Genomic DNA, 20,736 nt, shown 5'->3' with positions numbered 1-20,736 from the left:
AACACTGACATCTTCAATCTGACTATCAGGAACTGGACTGCGGGTGCTCCTTCCAGCACTTGCAGGGGGCGTGCAAATGGTGGAAGGCGCATGCTCTTCACGTCCAGTGTTGGGAAGGTCAGGCATCGCAACCGACACAATTGGAGTCGGACTCTCCTTGTGGATTTGGGATTTCGAAGAACGCACAGTTCTTTGCGGTGCTACTGCTTTTGCCAGCTTGAGTCTTTTCATTTTTCTAGCGAGAGGCTGAGTGCTTCCATCCTCATGTGAAGCTGAACCACTAGCCATGAACATAGGCCAGGGCCTCAGCCGTTCCTTGCCACTCCGTGTGGTAAATGGCATATTGGCAAGTTTACGCTTCTCCTCCGACAATTTTATTTTAGGTTTTGGAGTCCTTTTTTTTCTGATATTTGGTGTTTTGGATTTGACATGCTCTGTACTATGACATTGGGCATCGGCCTTGGCAGACGACGTTGCTGGCATTTCATCGTCTCGGCCATGACTAGTGGCAGCAGCTTCAGCACGAGGTGGAAGTGGATCTTGATCTTTCCCTAATTTTGGAACCTCAACATTTTTGTTCTCCATATTTTAATAGGCACAACTAAAAGGCACCTCAGGTAAACAATGGAGATGGATGGATACTAGTATACTTATGGATGGACTGCCGAGTGCCGACACAGAGGTAGCTACAGCCGTGGACTACCGTACTGTGTCTGCTGCTAATATAGACTGGATGATAATGATATGAAATCAATATATATATGTATATATAATATCACTAGTACTGCAGCCGGACAGGTAGATATATATTTATTAGGTAATGATGACTGATGACGGACCTGCTGGACACTGTCAGCTCAGCAGCACCGCAGACTGCTACAGTAAGCTACTATAGTAGTATGTATCAAGAAGAAAGAAAAAAAAAACACGGGTAGGTGGTATACAATTATGGATGGACTGCCGAGTGCCGACACAGAGGTAGCTACAGCCGTGGACTAACGTACTGTGTCTGCTGCTAATATAGACTGGATGATAATGATATGAAATCAATATATATATGTATATATAATATCACTAGTACTGCAGCCGGACAGGTATATATATTTATTATGTAATGACTGATGACGGACCTGCTGGACACTGTCAGCTCAGCAGCACCGCAGACTGCTACAGTAAGCTACTATAGTAGTATGTATAAAGAAGAAAAAAAAAAAAAAAAAACACGGGTAGGTGGTATACAATTATAATATTATATATATATTAATTATATACAATTATATATATATATATATATATATATATATATATATATATATATATATTAATTAAACTGGTGGTGATTATTAAACTGGTGGTCAGGTCACTGGTCACACTATCAGCAACTTGCAAGTAGTACTCCTAAGCATACAATCACAATATATATTATACTGGTGTGGCACTCTGGCAGCAAAAGTGTGCACTGTACGTTATATGTAGTATGTACTCCTGAGTCCTGAGTCCTGCTCTCAGACTCTAACTGCTCCCCACTGTCAGTGTCTCCCCCACAAGTCAGATAATACAATACAGTCACACTATCTATCACTTCACTTCAGCAAGTACTAGTAGTAGTAGTACTCCTCCTAATGCTCCCCAAAATTACTACTGTGTCTCTCTCTAGTGAGACTGTCTCACTCTCTTCTCGAATCTCTATAAACGGAGAGGACGCCAGCCACGTCCTCTCCCTATGAATCTCAATGCACGTGTGAAAAATGGCGGCGACGCGCGGCTCCTTATATAGAATCCGAGCCTCGCGAGAATCCGTCAGCGTGATGATGACGTTCGGGCGCGCTCGGGTTAACCGAGCAAGGCGGGAAGATCCGAGTCGCTCGGACCCGTGTAAAAAAACATGAAGTTCGGGCGGGTTCGGATTCCGAGGAACCGAACCCGCTCATCTCTAGTAAAAAGGTCACTGGGAGAGCCTTTATACAGCAGATAAGCAGTTGCTGACTATCAAGCTTTACTTTAATGCATTTACGAGTCAAAATATCGATCTCTCCTTTCCTCCTATCGCTCTCTAAGAGGTTCGGCTATATTAGTTATTTAGATGCTCTCTATATTGTATATCGGCTATTAAGATTCTCTCTGTGTTATATATTACTTATTAAGATGTTCTATGCATTATGATTTCTATATTAGGGTGTTTTGTGTCACAACTGAGGGCCTGAGCTGACGGGAGGCAGCCTCAGTTGTAGGGGCTGAGATGTACAGGAACCTGGGAGGTTGTATCAGACCCCTGGACATGTAAGTAACATGAATAATAACTGCCCGAAGGCGTGACCACGACAACTTGGATAAAAGTCAATGATGTTTATTATGACAACTCCGCAACACAGCAGCAGTAAAAGAAAACGTAAAAGTCAGCAAATAATAAATACAGTTCCTGGGTACTACAGGATGGCAGGAGCCACAGGGCACTGGTAGTGTGAGATAGTTCTTATGATCTTCTAGATGGAAAGTCCTTACCAGGCCCGACTGTAGCAATGGAGATAACCCAGGATTGTGCCAGCTGGTGTTCCAGGAAAAGCTGGGTTGCTGAAGGTAAAACAGCTGCTGTGGATACTGGCTGGAACCAGACTGTTGTTAGCACGGAGTGGATACTGGCTGGAACCAGTTAAATAATAGATGAACTTGGGAGCGATGAAATATGAACTGAAATGTAGAACTTGAGAGCGGAGAAATAATAATACCGGTGGAGAGTGGTAAAGTGTAGAAAGGACACCGGCCCTTTAAGGGAAGCTGTACTCTGCTGAAAGCTGAGCTGGAAGCAGGTAATGTTGTAGCTGGAAACAGATGAATCCACAATGGATTGGAGAGTCAGGCTACACCGCAGGTGGAATGCTGGTGCGGGTCTCTATGGTGGAAGTCTTGAGACAGGAGCTGGAACCTGGAAGACAATCACAGGAGAGAGACAAACAGGAACTAGGTTTGACAACCAAAGCACTGACGCCTTCCTTGCTCAGGCACAGTGTATTTATACCTGCAGCAAGGAAGGGATTGGCTAGGCAATTATGCAGATTAACAATACTGACAACATATTGGAGGAAATGATCAGCTGACAGAATCCAAGATGGCTGCGCCCATGCAGACACTTGGAGGGAAGTTTGGTTTGTAATCCATGTGGTAATGAAAACAGTAATGGCGGCGCCGGCCACTGGAGACAGGAGACGCCAGGCTGACAAGTGCACATCCAACCACGCGGACACAGCGGAGGCCGCGGCTGACGTAATCGCCACTCTGACACTCTGCATGCAGAAGCTCAGGGACGGCGGCGGAGGCCGCGGGAGACGCCATGCCAGATGTAATAAGGCGTTACTGTGACAGCGTCTCAGAGAGACAGGAGAGGATGCAGGAATGTGAACATTAGGATAACAGATGGGATCCGGTCCTGGAGCGCTGAGCCAGCCTTAGGAGGCATCTGATGGGTAAGAAATGGCGTCCAGATACCCGGATCGTGACAGCACCCCCCCCTTTAGGAGTGGCCCCAGGACACTTCTTTGGCTTTTGAGGAGACTTGGAATGGAATCTCCGGACCAAGGCAGGAGCATGGACATCAGAAGCATTGGTCCATGAACGTTCCTCAGGGCCGTAACCCTTCCAGTCAATAAGATACTGTAGTTGACCGTAACGGTGACGTGAGTCCAGGATCTTGGCCACTTCATACTCAACGCCTCGTTGAGTTTGGACTTTCGGAGTTGGAGGAAGTGAGGAATGAAACCGATTCAAGATCAGCGGTTTCAACAGGGAAACATGGAATGTCCTGGGTATTTTTAAGAAGGGAGGCAACTGGAGTCTGTAAGCAACAGGATTGATGACTTGTTCAATCTTGAAAGGACCGATATAGCGAGGTGCAAACTTCATACTGGGAACTCTTAACCTCAAATTCTTCGTGGATAACCATACCCGATCACCCACCTTGAGAGCAGGAACTGCTCGACGCTTCTTATCCGCAAACTTCTTGTACCTGAACGATGCCTTGAGCAGAGCTGATCGTACGCTCTTCCAGATATTGGCAAACTGATGCAAGGTAATATCCACTGCGGGAACAGAAGTTGCTGGAAGCGGTTGGAACTCAGGGACTTTAGGGTGGAATCCAAAGTTGGTGAAGAATGGTGTTGAAGAAGATGAAGAATGATACTGGTTGTTATGACAGAACTCGGCCCAGGGAAGTAATTGAACCCAGTCATCTTGAGAGGAGGACACATAGATGCGGAGGAAGGCCTCCAAGTCCTGATTCACCCTCTCGGTTTGACCATTGGTCTGAGGATGGTAAGCCGTGGAAAACTTTAGCTTGACTTGGAGGACTTGACATAAACTTCGCCAGAATTTGGCTGTGAATTGAACTCCTCGATCTGAGATAATTTCTTCAGGAAGACCGTGGAGTCGGAAGATCTCTTGTATGAATACTTGAGCCAACTTGGAAGCTGACGGAAGACCGGTGAGAGGAATGAAGTGTGCCATCTTGGTGAACCGGTCAACTACCACCCAGATGGTATTGAACTTGTTGCACATGGGTAAGTCTGTAATGAAATCCATCGACAAGTGGGTCCATGGTCGACGGGGAACGGATAGTGGAACCAGTTGCCCCGCAGGCGACTGGCGGGATACTTTATGTTGGGCACACTTTGGGCAAGATGCAATAAACTCCAAGACGTCTTTTTTCAGAGTTGGCCACCAATAGGACCTAGAGATAAACTCCAGGGTTTTTTGGATACCTGTATGTCCGGCAAAACGGGAAGCATGGGCCCAATGCATGAGCTTCTTCCTTAGCATCGGCTTCACAAAACTTTTCCCTGATGGGGGCGTAGAGTCCATCCCTACCGTGGAGAATGCCAACGGATTTATAATAGGATGCTTGTCTGAAGACTCTGACTCATTTTCTTGCTCCCATGAGCGGGAAAGGGCATCGGCCTTGCGATTCTGAGAGCCCGGACAGAACTGGAGTTTAAAGTCGAACCTGGAAAAGAAAAGTGCCCATCTGGCCTGACGAGGGTTGAGACATTGTGCGCCCTTCAGGTATAAAAGGTTCTTGTGGTCTGTAAATATGGTGATTAAATGAGAAGCTCCCTCCAACAGATACCTCCACTCTTCTAGAGCGAGCTTGATGGCTAGCAACTCCTGGTCGCCAATGGCATAGTTGCGCTCAGCTGGGGAGAACTTCCGGGAGAAGAAACTGCAAGGATGTAAATGGCCATCTTTAGCCCTCTGAGATAACACCGCTCCTACTCCAACGGAGGAGGCATCCACCTCTAGGATGAAAGGAGAGTCGATGTCAGGCTGTTTCAGGACAGGCGCCGAGATGAACCTCTGTTTTAAAAGATGAAAAGCTTGCATGGCTTCTTCAGACCACTTGGACGGGTTAGCACCCTTCTTGGTGAAAGCAGTAATAGGCGCCACAATGGTGGAAAAGTCTCGTATAAACTTTCGGTAATAATTGGCGAACCCTAAGAACCTCTGGACCCCTTTGAGGGTTAAGGGTACCGGCCAATTCTGAATTGCTTGTAGTTTCTCAGGATCCATCTCTAGTCCGGAACCGGACACAATGTACCCTAGAAACGGAATGGACTTGACTTCAAAGACGCATTTTTCTAATTTGCAATAGAGATGATTGACACGGAGACGGGAGAGAACCTCTTTAACCCAAAAACGATGTTCCTCTAAATCGTTGGCAAAAATGAGGATATCGTCTAGATAGACCACGACATGACGGTATAGAATGTCTCTGAAGATCTCATTGACAAAATGCTGGAAGACAGCTGGAGCATTGCTCAATCCGAAGGGCATGACGAGGTACTCATAATGTCCGTCACGGGTGTTAAAGGCGGTCTTCCACTCGTCACCCTCACGGATCCGGATGAGATTGTATGCACCTCGCAAGTCCAGCTTTGTAAAGATGGTAGCTCCGCTAACTCTGTCAAAGAGCTCAGTAATCAGGGGTAAAGGATAACGGTTCTTGATGGTAATGTCGTTCAAACCTCTGTAGTCGATGCACGGCCGCAGACCACCATCTTTCTTTTTTACAAAAAAGAAGCCTGCGCCGGCTGGGGAAGAAGAAGATCGAATGAACCCCTTTGCTAGGTTCTCTTTAATGTATTCCTCCATAGAATGCGTCTCAGGCAGAGACAACGGATAAGTTCGGCCTCGAGGTGGAACCTTCCCTGGAACGAGATCAATCGGGCAGTCCCATTCTCTATGAGGAGGAAGGATATCAGCAGAAGCTTTACTGAACACATCCGTGAAATCTTGATATGGAGGAGGTGGAACATCAGACGACCTGGGGGAGGAAGAACAGACAGGCAATACTTTAAACAAACATGTCTCTGCACAGGAGGAACCCCATGCCAGGATTTGCGTAGTCGTCCAATCAATTGTAGGATTGTGAAGACGGAGCCATGGAAGGCCCAGGACCACAGGATGTGTGGCTCTTGGAATCACTAAAAGTGAAATAAGTTCGGAATGAAGAACTCCCACTCTCAGACGAACTGGTAGAGTCCTTAGAGCAATAACAGTATCAAAAATTTTACTGCCATCCTCGGCAGTTAAGGAAAAGGAGGAAGGAAGTCTCTCGGTGGGTAGGGACCACCGTTTAACATAGGCTTCAGTAATAAAGTTCCCAGCTGCTCCGGAATCAAGGAGGGCAATGACGTTCCGATAACGTTGAGCAACTTGAAGCGAGACTGGGAGATTACAATCATGAGGAGATGGAGAGGAGATCATTACTCCTAGCCGGCCCTCTCCTGGGCGAGCTAGGGTTTGGAGTTTTCCCGGACGTTCGGGACAGGCATTGATGGTGTGAGACGGAGCTGTACAGTAAAGACAAAGAGACTCAGAGAGGCGTCTTCGGCGCTCAGCAGGAGTTAAACGGGAACGGCCAATTTGCATGGGCTCATCTTTAGATGGTGACAGTTGACGAGGAGGAGGAGCAGAAGATTTTGGAGCAGATGATCTTCCACGCTCAGTTGCTCTCTCTCTGAAACGTAAATCAACTTTCGTGCAGAGTGAGATTAGCTCATCTATCTTAGAAGGTAAGTCTCTGGTAGCTAACTCATCTTTAATAAGCTCAGATAAGCCATGCCAGAATGCAGCATACACGGCCTCGTCGTTCCATGCCAGTTCGGATGCCAGGATCTGGAACTGTATCAGATATTGTCCTACAGTACGTGACCCCTGGCGTAAACGGAGAATCTCGGATGAAGCTGAGGTTACCCGGCCTGGCTCGTCGAAGATGCGCCTGAATGTTGACACGAATGCAGTGTAAGAAGATAGCAGGGTGTCGGACCTCTCCCATAACGGTGATGCCCAGTCAAGGGCGGAGCCACTGAGAAGAGAGATAATGTAGGCAATTTTTGTACGGTCACTGGGAAAATTGCCAGGTTGTAGCTCAAACTGAATCTCACACTGGTTGAGAAATCCCCTGCAGAATCTTGGAGATCCGTCAAATTTTGCTGGCGTTGGAAGATGAAGACGTGGAGCAGAAATGGGTAAGGTGGGTGGGGTTATAACTGGAGTCACTGTGGTTGACGCACCAGATGCGCCTGATCCACGGAGAGTTGTCTGAATCCCATCCAGCCGAGTAGAGAGATCCTGGAGACAGCGGATGATGTGGCCCTGTGCAGCCTCCTGATGTTCTAGTCGGGCTGCCAGTTCTTGCATCGGCCTGGCCGCTTGATCCTGGTCTCCGGCTGGATTCATTAGGTCAGTGCTTACTGTCACAACTGAGGGCCCGAGCTGACGGGAGGCAGCCTCAGTTGTAGGGGCTGAGATGTACAGGAACCTGGGAGGTTGTATCAGACCCCTGGACATGTAAGTAACATGAATAATAACTGCCCGAAGGCGTGACCACGACAACTTGGATAAAAGTCAATGATGTTTATTATGACAACTCCGCAACACAGCAGCAGTAAAAGAAAACGTAAAAGTCAGCAAATAATAAATACAGTTCCTGGGTACTACAGGATGGCAGGAGCCACAGGGCACTGGTAGTGTGAGATAGTTCTTATGATCTTCTAGATGGAAAGTCCTTACCAGGCCCGACTGTAGCAATGGAGATAACCCAGGATTGTGCCAGCTGGTGTTCCAGGAAAAGCTGGGTTGCTGAAGGTAAAACAGCTGCTGTGGATACTGGCTGGAACCAGACTGTTGTTAGCACGGAGTGGATACTGGCTGGAACCAGTTAAATAATAGATGAACTTGGGAGCGATGAAATATGAACTGAAATGTAGAACTTGAGAGCGGAGAAATAATAATACCGGTGGAGAGTGGTAAAGTGTAGAAAGGACACCGGCCCTTTAAGGGAAGCTGTACTCTGCAGAAAGCTGAGCTGGAAGCAGGTAATGTTGTAGCTGGAAACAGATGAATCCACAATGGATTGGAGAGTCAGGCTACACCGCAGGTGGAATGCTGGTGCGGGTCTCTATGGTGGAAGTCTTGAGACAGGAGCTGGAACCTGGAAGACAATCACAGGAGAGAGACAAACAGGAACTAGGTTTGACAACCAAAGCACTGACGCCTTCCTTGCTCAGGCACAGTGTATTTATACCTGCAGCAAGGAAGGGATTGGCTAGGCAATTATGCAGATTAACAATACTGACAACAGATTGGAGGAAATGATCAGCTGACAGAATCCAAGATGGCTGCGCCCATGCAGACACTTGGAGGGAAGTTTGGTTTGTAATCCATGTGGTAATGAAAACAGTAATGGCGGCGCCGGCCACTGGAGACAGGAGACGCCAGGCTGACAAGTGCACATCCAACCACGCGGACACAGCGGAGGCCGCGGCTGACGTAATCGCCACTCTGACACTCTGCATGCAGAAGCTCAGGGACGGCGGCGGAGGCCGCGGGAGACGCCATGCCAGATGTAATAAGGCGTTACTGTGACAGCGTCTCAGAGAGACAGGAGAGGATGCAGGAATGTGAACATTAGGATAACAGATGGGATCCGGTCCTGGAGCGCTGAGCCAGCCTTAGGAGGCATCTGATGGGTAAGAAATGGCGTCCAGATACCCGGATCGTGACATTTTGTATTGTATATCGGCCATGAGGATGCTCTCTATAATGTGCTCAGAACAAGACATGGGGGTAAATGTAACAGCCTGCGAAATAGGGATGGCCATTGGTGTCGTATCCATTGATGGTTAGTGGCATCCATTGATGGTTACAATCTATGGCAATAATGCCACCAAACATCAATGACCTGTAACTATTCATTGTGCTGCCATCTATGGTTGTACCATCCTTGCTTTTGCTCATGTGAGATGTCTGGCGCAGTTTCTGTGTAAGAGCTGAGGGTGGGGTTGAGCCGTGAATGATGACTGAACCTGTAAAGAGGCGGGACACCATATTCCCGGCTCTCATACACAGTGAGGGTGATTCAGATGTGGATGGGGTCGCTGTCACTTCCTTAGAAGCAGCAGTGATAGCGCTGTATAGTGATGCAGCAGGAGGCGTCCATTACAAGTAGACGACTCTTGCTGCAGTAGTGATCCGACCTGCATCCTAGGACGCAGGCATCGGATCACTCACACACCACTGAGCAGATTGTGGCACACATGGTGACGCACAAGCCGCCCACCGCAAGGGCCATGTAATCTCCATCCAGCAGAGGTGTCTTCCCTTCCCCTAAATGGCAGCGATATGATTCCGTTTTCACAAACGGAGGCCATCGCTGTCCCCTCACCACCCACAAATGGCATTAGACTTGCCGCCTGATGCCGTCCCTGCATCCTGTGTCACAGGACCAGTTCGTGCATGTACAGAATGGGTCCTCTGTCTGTCCCATGTACAGCACTGATAGAAATAACCAACCTCTTTTGAAATTGTACTTGTCACAAGACAACAGCACTTGCTACCAATACAAGACATAGGGGGTCATTCCGAGTTGTTCGCTCGCTAGCTGCTTTTAGCAGCATTGCACACGCTCTGGGAGTGTATCTTAGCTTAGCAGAATAGCGAACGAAAGATTAGCAGAATTGCGATTAAATAATACATGGCAGTTTCTGAGTAGCTCGAGACTTACTCCTACACTGCGATCAGCTCAGTCCGTTTCGTTCCTGGTTTGACGTCACAAACACGCCCTGCGTTCGGCCAGCCACTCCCCCGTTTCTCCAGACACTCCCGCGTTTTATCCTGGCACGCCTGCGTTTTTCCGCACACTCCCAGAAAACGGTCCCACTTCCTGTCAATCACACTCCGATCACTTCAACGATGAAAATTCTTCGTTCGGACGTGAGTAAATCTACTAAGTTTTGTGCTAAAATACTTAGCGCATGCGCACTGCGTACCATGCACATGTGCATTTTTGCCTTAATCACTCCGTTGCGAAAATCGGTAACGAGCGAACAACTCGGAGTGAACCCCATTGTTACATCCAAATACAGGTTGAGTATCCCTTATCCAAAATGCTTGGGACCAGAGGTATTTTGGATATCGGATTTTTCCGTATTTTGGAATAATTGCATACCAAAATGAGATATCATTGTGATGGGACCGAAGTCTAAGCACAGAATGCATTTATGTGTCATATACACCTTATACACACAGCAGGAAGGTAATTTTAGCCAATATTTTTTATAACTTTGTGCATTAAACAAAGTGTGTCTACATTCACACAATTCATTTATGTTTCATATACACCTTATATAAACAGCCTGAAGTTCATTAAATACAATATTTTTAATAACTTTGTGTATTAAACAAAGTTTGTGTACATTGAGCCATCAAAAAACAAAGGTTTCACTATCTCACTCTCACTCAAAAAAGTCCGTATTTTGGAATATTCCGTATTTCGGAATATTTGGATATGGGATACTCAACCTGTATATAATACCTATGCAATAACATCATAACCATTCATTTTATCTCTGTGATTTATTGCTCAGTTTTAAAATCAATGTCAGGTTGTTCAAGCTAACACATGCCGCTTCATTGTATTGTGTGTAGGAGAGATACCAACACGCAGGGCCGGCTCCAGGCCTACTAGCACCCTGAGCGAGAAAATGTAAAAGTCCCCCCCCCCCCCCCCCCCCCCCCCGGGAAAGTGGGCGTGGCATCTGGAAAAGTGGGCGTGGCCTCGTAACTTCATATCATCAAACTATAAATATATTTTCACACAATTAGCAGCCTTACACATAGCCACAGTAGTGTTCCTTACACACAATGTCTCCAGTATAGTGCCAGATACACATAATGTGCAGTGCCAGATAGACATGACATGCCCCCCAGCAGTGCCAGCTACACATGACATGCCCCGCAGCAGTGCCAGCTAGACATGACATGCCCCGCATCAGTGCCAGCTACACATGACATGCCCCGCAGCAGTGCCAGCTAGACATGACATGCCCCGCATCAGTGCCAGCTAGACATGACATGCCCCGCAGCAGTGCCAGCTACACATGACATGCCCCCCAGCAGTGCCAGCTACACATGATAGTGTTCACTTTTTAGGGCATGGTGCTGATCACAGGGAGGGCACATTTTTAAGTTAGGAGGGCAAAATGATGTACATACTGCTTGTTGTTCCCACACCTATATGCCAAAGCATGGACAGTGCGCGCCGAAGGCGCGCAGCAAAAATTAAGGGGAGTTACTTTGTGGGGAAGGTACGTGGCCACATAATAGTGGCAATTTGCATTACACCACACAGTAGTGCAGCTAATACACACTGCACCAGGTAGAACCTCCTATACACTTTGCGCCAGGCACAGCACTGAGACACATTGCACCAGGGAGAGCACTGAGACACATTGCCTAGCCACAGACGCCTAGCGGGAACACTACATGACATGCCCCCCAGCAGTACCAGCTACACGTGACATGCTCCCCAGCAGTGCCAGCTACACGTGACATGCCCCCCAGCAGTGCCAGCTACACGTGACATGCCCCCCCAGCAGTGCCAGCTACACGTGACATGCCCCCCCAGCAGTGCCAGCTACACGTGACATGCCCCCCCAGCAGTGCCAGCTACACGTGACATGCCCCCCCAGCAGTGCCAGCTACACGTGACATGCCCCCCCAGCAGTGCCAGCTACATAAATGGCCACACAGTGCCAGATATGCACCCACAGTTCAGATACATAAATGCCCCCAAAGTGCCAGATACATAAATGCCCCCACAGTGCAGATATGCCCCCCACAGTGCCAGATACATAAATGCCCCCACAGTGCCAGATACATAAGTGCCCACACAGTGCCAGATACATAAGTGCCCACACAGTGCCAGATACATAAGTGCCCACAGTGCCAGATATGTCCCCACAGTGCCAGATATAAAAATGCCCACACAGTGCCAGATATGTCCCCACAGTGCCAGATATAAAAATGCCCCCACAGTGCCAGATATGCCCCCACAGGGCCAGATACATAAATGCCCCCAGTGCCAGATATGCCCCCACAGGGCCAGATACATAAATGCCCCCAGTGCCAGATACATAAATGCCCCCAGTGCCAGATGCATAAATGCCCCCAGTGCCAGATGCATAAGTGCCCACACAGTACCAGATACATTATTGCCCCCCACAGTGTCAGATACATTAATGCCCCCCACAGTGCCAGATATGCCCCCGCAGTGCCAGAAACATTAATGCCCCCACAGTGCCAGATACATTAATGCCCCCCACAGTGCCAGATACATTAATGCTCCCCACAGTGCCAGATACATTAATGCCCCACAGTGCCAGATACATAAGTGCCCACACAGTGCCAGATACATAAGTGCCCACACAGTGCCAGATACATAAGTGCCCCCACAGTGCCAGATACATAAGTGCCCACAGTGCCAGATATGTCCCCACAGTGCCAGATATAAAAATGCCCACACAGTGCCAGATATGTCCCCACAGTGCCAGATATAAAAATGCCCCCACAGTGCCAGATATGCCCCCACAGGGCCAGATACATAAATGCCCCCAGTGCCAGATACATAAATGCCCCCAGTGCCAGATGCATAAGTGCCCCCAGTGCCAGATGCATAAGTGCCCTCACAGTGCCAGATGCATTATTGCCCCCCACAGTGTCAGATACATTAATGCCCCCCACAGTGCAAGATATGCCCCTGCAGTGCCAGATACATTAATGCCCCACACAGTGCCTGATACATTAATGCCCCCACAGTGCCAGATACATTAATGCCCCCCACAGTGCCAGATACATTAATGCCCCCCACAGTGCCAGATACATTATTGCCCCCGTGCCAGATATGCCCCCAGTGCCAGATACATTAATGCCCCCAGTGCCAGATATGCCCCCACAGTGCCAGATACATTAATGCCCCCAGTGCCAGATATGCCCCCACAGTGTCAGATACATTAATGCCCCCAGTGCCAAATATTCCCCCACAGTGCCAGATACATTAATGCCCCCACAGTGCAGATATGCCCCCACAGTGCCAGATACATAAATGCCCCCACAGTGCAAGATACATAAACGCCCCCCAGTGCCAGATAAATAAATGCCCCCAGTGCCAGATATGCTCCTACAGTGCCAGATAAATAAATGCTCCCACAGCGCCTGATAAATAAATGCCCCCACAGTGCCTGATAAATAAATGCCCGCACAGTGCTAGATAAATGAATGCCCCCACAGTGCAGATATGACCCCACAGTGCACCCCCCACATAATGCCATCCATAAATGCCCCCAATACCTGCTGCACTGGGAGGGGGAGGAGTGCTGCTGTCTGAGGGAGCAGGGCGCAGGGCCGCGGGCGGTGTGGCGGCGGTGCGGGTGGTGTGCGCTATGTGCGCTGGCGTCTGACGTCAGATGCCAGCACCGCACAGCGCGTAAGCACACAATAGTTTAAGGCCGGGCAGCGCAGCACAGGGCCGGCTCCAGGAACGAAAATGGCGGCGCCAGCGCGCGGCGCCCATTAAGGGTGGCGCCCCGCGCGGCCGCTCAATTCGAACGTGCCTGGAGCCGGCCCTGCCAACACGCCAATGATGTAAAGCGTATGGCAAGAACAGCATCAGAGCTGTTTAACACAAAAGAAATGAATGATCTGGAGTGGCCCAGTCAATAGCATTTAGAACCTACGGAATGAATACAATATTGCTGTTTACCAATGGTCACCATCTATCCTGATGGGACGTCAGTGATATATCAAAGAAGTATCAGACTTACTCAAAAAGACACAAATCTGTAATTGCAGGTAATGGTGCTTCTACCAAGTGTTAACAATAATGCTTAATTAGTATTCTTACTTTCTTTGTTTTGTCCATAGCCTTCAGTATGGAGAGGTTGAGGTCTTCCAGAGCCGCCAGAACACTTTCATACTCTCCTAAATGCTGGGAAAAGTAATCTGTAAAATAAAGAAAGTTGTTTCATCATTTGTCCTGTGTTTCTTTTGAAAGAAGATGCATTGTACTAGACTTCGATATCTGACCTGGTAGAGCATAACGCTGGAGCCTGCACTGCCATATTGGGCAATCGGCTTATAACGCCGCGTGTATGACCCCAAATCAATCAAATATAGGATCATAATTATTCATATTCCAAAATATGTTTTTCTATAGTCCCTATGATCAGGGCTGTGGGGATATCGGGCAGGCCCAGAAATATGGGGTGGGGGTCATGCAGAGACAACTGATGGGGTATGTACATTTCTATGGTTCGCACAACAAGGGCATGGCTGGGGCACTGTGGGTGGCGTAACCTGTATTTCCAGTACCCTACAGGTGCTGTGGCCCTGGTAATTCCTTCCCCTTCTGACAACCCAGTCTATGATGTCCAAGTTATATGTTATGTACTCAGAATACACTGAGACTAAGGGGTCTATTTACTAAGCCTTGGATGGAGATAAAGTGGATGGAGATAAAGTCCCAGCCAATCACCTCCTAACTGCCATGTGATAGACTGTGGGGCAGATGTATTAAGCCTGGAGAAATGATAAAGAAGTGATAAGTGCAAGGTGATATCGCACCAGCCAATAATTACGGGTTTCAAAAATGACAGTTGGGAGCTGATTGGCTGGTGTGTTATCACCTTGCACTTATAACTGCTTTGTCACTCCTCCAGGCTCAATACATCTGCCCCATTGTTTGAAACATTGCAGTTAGGAGCTGACTGGCTGGTACTTTATCTCCATCCAAGGTTTAGTAAATAGACCCCTAAAGCCCAATAAACAAGGTCACTACATTTGCAGTAGTTCCTAATGTCTGCATTTGTTAACACTTTATAGGGGGCTTACAGGGGCAATACCTAATCCCTATCCCATTTTTTACTTTTAGTTACATATACTCTATAGCAGGCATAGACTGCATACAGACACCCTACTGAAGACTGTGCACAAAGATGCTAGATAGATGCCTTCTGCTAGAGGTTGTTGTGATGAGGTTAGGGACTGATAGACTTTGTTCATGCATCTCATCTCACCCATTGTAGTGAAACAGACATAGGGCCTAATTCAGACCTGATCGCAGCAGCACATTTTTCTCTAATGGGCAAAACCATGTGCACTGCAGGTGGGGCAGATATAACATTTGCAGAGAGTTAGATTTGGGTGGGTTATTTTGTTTCTGTGCAGAGTAAATACTACTTGCTTTATTTTTACACTGCAATTTAGATTTCAGTTTGAACACACCCCACCCAAATCTGCAGCGAGCATGGTTTTGTCCATTAGAGAAAAATGTTGCTGCTGTGATCAGGTCTGAATTAGGCCCTATGTTCGATTCTGAAATGGTCATCCAAAGCTGAACAAGAGACCACTAGTCAAAATTGACACGCATCCATATCAATTTTGAAATCGATTTTAAAATCAAATGTTTAGTAAATGGACGATTTGGACAGTGAAAAGAATGTCAAATTGATTTGATTTCAGTTGATTTAAAATCGACCTTAAAATAGAATACAAAATCGAACATTAGTAAATACACCCCTTAATATAAATAATGAAGCATTCAACTGCCTGTATGTTGTCATAAGGAAATGTTTAGTTACTTTGAGAGGACACTAAAAGAATTGAAGTTATATACAACAAAGTCATGCTAGGCATTTTAGCTATTTACAGTAGCTGTAAAAAAGTGCCAAGAAGTATGGCACAGATGCCGAATTCATGTAACAAAAATAAGAAGTGTTGTATAAGCACTGTCAACTGAACATACTGGGCCGGGTGTAATGCCGCCCAAGTACGGCAGCCGTGCGGGATGGCGGCCAAACTTGGATGTTATTTTAAAGAGGCAATCACTTACAAAGCATGGTTTTGCCTTCTAAGTGATTGCCTCTTTAAAAAAACGTCCAAGTTCGGACGGTCTCCAGCACAGCCACCAACTCGGGTGGGATTACATCCCGCCTACAGTATCAAGAAAGTATATAAGCAACACGCAGAACAACATTGTCATTTGTATTAGTTATCTTTAAATAAGCACCTGATATTTTTATTAATAAGATGAACCAGCTTAAATCTGTTATTTCAGGAAACTAGAAAAAAAGTGGACAACCTCAAATTACAAGTTACAGATACCAACAGGCTGCAATTTATAGATACTGTAGATAGACAATCAACATCTCACCTACCTACCAATTATTCAGCATGAACCTACCAGGCAGTCTATGGGTGAGTTCAGTGAAACTAAGCCAGTCTGACACCTGTAGGGGGAATTTGATAAATATGGCCTAAAACTGTTCCTTTTGTGAAGCACGCATCATTAATAATTGCTACTGTTCAACTAGGTAGCAAAAATAGATTGTTAGTGCTTAAAGATTAGCTAGAGCCTGCCAACTTGTTTAGGCTGTATACAACATCTGATTCAGGCTGCCAAGTCCGGAAAGCTATTGGATGAATTTAAAATGTACTTAGAAGTTATTTTCCCTTTCAAATGATCTGACGAGTAATCAGGCACTTGCACAATTGTGCTAAAAATAACAGATACTTTGTTTTTTGGAGAATGCTTCAAAGTCACTGCACTTAACTACTCTGTTCTTGCTGGTTTTTTTCTTTGTATTTTTGTTATACTTGCATTGTCTTTAGTCTTAAATGCTGTATACATATTTATAGACAAATAATATTGTGTCAATGGCTAACTAGTGATGTTCCAGTACAATTTTATATTGTCGTGGGTTTTGAAAGTAACCAGAATACTGTATGTGAGGATATTCCAAACTAATACCCCTTTTACACTGCCGCTATAAACTCGGGTTAATGCTGTGATAACCCTGGAGCAGCTGCGTATAAAAGGGTTTACCCGGATCCAATTACCCGGGAATCCAACCCGGCTAGCCTGCAGGGTTGGTCCCGAGAAGGACCCGGGTCATGATGCAGTGTAAACGGATAAGCTTGTTGATGCTACCTGGCACCCGTTTATTGTATAGAGAAGAGGTGGTACTTGGATATCATCTGATCTCCAAGTGCCACCTCCACACGCGTCGGCGGTGGCGTCATCAACCTGGCATATTGCCGGGTCGGGCCGGCTGTCTATAAGGGGTCTCGCCGAATACAGAATGTTGTCTGTATTTGGACAGTTTCTTTCAAAATTATTCTGCATCACTTATAGACCTTTCAGACAGAGATTTTGACCCAGTAATTTCCCGGGTCCTTTTCTGTGTGAATGGGGCAAATCAGGTCGAAAATACCGGGACTTTGACCCAGTTTTTGACCAGGGACAACCCTTTCTCACAGAAGAAGGACCCAGGTTGACCCGGTAAATTGCCGGGTCCAAATGCTTGACCGGGCAATTTGTCTTCTATCTTAATGGGGTACAGGCTAGGCCTGGAGAGAACAGTAGTATACAGTATGTGCCTGATTTACTCCTGGAGAGAACACTAGTATATGCACAGTAGTATATGCAGGCTGGGACTGGAATAAAACCTGTGTTTCAAATGCCGGGTAAAAGTCAGGTCTTCCACCGCTTTCTGTGTGAAAGTGGTATTACTAAAACAGTAAATTCAATAATCTGCCAGAACATCTCCATTCCTTATGCTATAATGCAGTGTATACTAATTCTAGTCCTAAAAGGATCCTAACAGTGTAGGTTTTCCAAGTCTCCTCACAGATTCACAACTAAAATAATTAGTATCACTTGAGGATCTTTCAAAGTGTGCAAGTCAGTAATGAAAGCAGCTGGGCACCAGCACAGGCGCTGTTATGGTTCCCTGTAGTTCTCAACTGTAGGCCTCAAATATCTCCAGCATGTCATGTTTTCTGGTTTTCTTTAATCATGCAAAGGTGAGTTTATCTATTTTGCTGGGTCTGAAATTATCCCAACTGCTCCACAGACAGAGATTTCAAAAACATACTGTATACTGTTAAACGTATTTGAGGAATGGAGTTTAGAAACACTGTGTAAAGCAGACCTTTACTCCAAGCTCATTTTATCTTATGGCATACCTCCTAACATGGCCCTTTTCAGGAGGGACAAAATGCTTTGTTCCTGGACTTCCCGCTTTATGTATGATTGCCATCTCCTGTTTTGAAACAGCTTTCTTATCAATTAACCTGTTTAACACAAGTGATAGCAATACTATATTAAGAGGGAAGTCCAGGAACAGAGCATTGTGTCCTCCTGGAATGGGTCATGTTGTGAGGTATGCTATGGCAAGATCATACCTGCACCACTGTGTCTGACTGGGGGTGCTGTGAGTTCCCTTGGAGTACTGAGCCCCAAACTATTGACCAAAGTGCCCTTAAATTCTTTACTAGCACTCAATCTATAGATGGCGATAGTTTTGCTTTCCAGAGATTGATAAAGGTTGGGATTGTGGCAAACCATTGAAAACATCAGTTTTCAGAGGTTAGACAACACTTTAGTGTTAATTCAGTCCTCCCTAGATCTTATTGAATAACAGCTGGAACAGCAGGTGAAGGTTTAGGGTTATAAAGCAGAGAATAAGACTGAACTTAGAGGGATAGTTAATAAACATAATTATCTAAAAAAAAAAAATTTCTTTTCAATCAAAGTCCCTAAGCATCTGCTTGTAAGCATCTGCTTCGCTATGACGATCAACAAGTCACAGGGGCAAATACTCAGGGCTGCAGACGTTGATCTCAGGGCCAGCTGCCTCTCCCATGGGAAGCATTACGTGGCTTGCTCACGTGTTAGTAGCCCCAAGCATCCTTTTGTGTTAGTCCCTGAAGAAAAACTGCAAATATTGTTTACAAAGAAATTTTGTGATTAATATGTACAATATAAAATATACATCACAATATTAGATGCCACTACTGGCTTTGAGAAATTAGTTCCACTGAGCAATAACAGACATCCATACGAGCAAAGCCGCAGGAAAACGCTAGTAATAAATAATATTTTCATCTGAGTGTAATCTTTTAAATAAGAAGTGAAATCACATTTCCCTTAGGTCAGTCATGTAAACAGGGGCGGATTGGGAACAAAAAGCGGCCCTGGAAACATTTGCACTAGTGGCCCCACATGGGCAGCACCAGAGGTGTAAGGTCTACCCATGGGCCGTGGCAGCAGCACTCTTCCCCCAAGACTTTCCAGATAGTGGGCATGTCCAGGATCAAGGGGGACGTTAAAAGGAAATAAAATTAAATATTATGAGCACATTATATGATACACCTTTAGAATTTAGTAAACTATATAATTCTTTAGAAAGATATATTTTCTTGCTTAATTATTACTCCAACCGTATCCCAATCACTATTCACTCAATCTTATATGTCAGCCAAGCAGGCAGACAGAGCATACACTAGATCATCTGCAATCACAGGCTAAGTGGCAAAGTAATTTTCATATATGCAAATTATTTTGCATCTTATTCATTATGTCTGTTAATAGGACCACATGTCCTCAAACAAAACAGGCCCCACGGGTGCGTCGGCCCACCGGGAATCTTCCCTGTGAACCCTATGGCCAATCCGCCTCTGCATGTAAAAGACAACAGTGGCCTCAAACCAGAAAAAACTAGTCTTGGCTTGTCTGGTGGGGTGTGTGAGGTCATGCTGTGATGTCATAATGGCAACTGTCTATATCAGGGCTGGGCTGTTGCTGTCTCTTGCATATGACACCAGAGGCCTGAGACGGCATAGCACACCGGCAGAAGGTTAGTGACTGGAGACTGAACAAAGATAAGGGCAGCTTAGTTCGAAGCGTCGGTGGACTTTTAGCGTGACTACTATAATATATGACTTATAGTATGACCTTGGAGATAGTATTGGATAAAAACAAAATCTCACACTTACTGGGACAGTGCCATTACATAGCAACCCCAAGAGCTGCAAATGGGTCATTGGACATATTTGAAGAGAGCTCTCTCGATGGGCCTATAATGTCCCTATTGAAATCTTTTATGCTGTACCTATGACATCTCCTTAGAGTTGTTTGGTGAGCCTATAATGTTGCAACTTAAATCCTTTACTCTCTCTGTCTGCTTAAATCCCAGTGTACCAGTATTGCAGTCTGATCCATTTTTATTAACGTGCAGAGGTGTAAGAAAATGATATTGTGCTTTAGTCATTACTTTTGTTTTTATCCAATACTATATAACAGCAGGGACGTGCAGGCAGGGGTGGCACGCCCCGGTCAGTGAGGCCAGAGTGATTGGCCAGCGGATCCGTCACTGGATCCACTGCCATCACTGTCACTGTGTGGACACGCGGAGGTGCGGGCGTCGGTGGTGGCGGGAGGTGGCAGAGGTGCAGGTGGCGGCAAGAGTATTAGCAGCAGGCAGGGATCCGAGATCCCTATCTGCCATTCTGCAGAGTTTGGCAACGGAGTGGAACCAATTTCAAAAATGGCACCTCAGTGTAATTTTT

General features: G+C 46.3%; 1 protein-coding gene across 4 annotated transcripts in view; it reads right to left on the bottom strand.

The window, feature by feature from the left end:
• The window catches only part of NECAB1 (N-terminal EF-hand calcium binding protein 1), a 771,241-nt gene that overhangs the window by 270,530 nt on the left and 479,975 nt on the right, over positions 1–20,736 (bottom strand). For all 4 annotated transcript variants that reach the window (XR_010177908.1, XM_063924081.1, XM_063924080.1 and 1 more), the window contains one exon: positions 14,231–14,328. Coding sequence is in view for 3 of the 4 variants with exons in the window: in XM_063924081.1 (XP_063780151.1) it covers positions 14,231–14,328 (98 nt within the window). In the remaining variant the exon portion in view is untranslated. The remainder of the gene's footprint in view (positions 1–14,230; positions 14,329–20,736) is intronic.

The sequence above is a fragment of the Pseudophryne corroboree genome, chromosome 5 (assembly GCF_028390025.1).
Source record: "Pseudophryne corroboree isolate aPseCor3 chromosome 5, aPseCor3.hap2, whole genome shotgun sequence".
In the NCBI taxonomy this organism is placed as follows: Eukaryota; Metazoa; Chordata; class Amphibia; order Anura; family Myobatrachidae; genus Pseudophryne; species Pseudophryne corroboree.
This window is presented reverse-complemented; position numbering and strand designations above follow the sequence as displayed.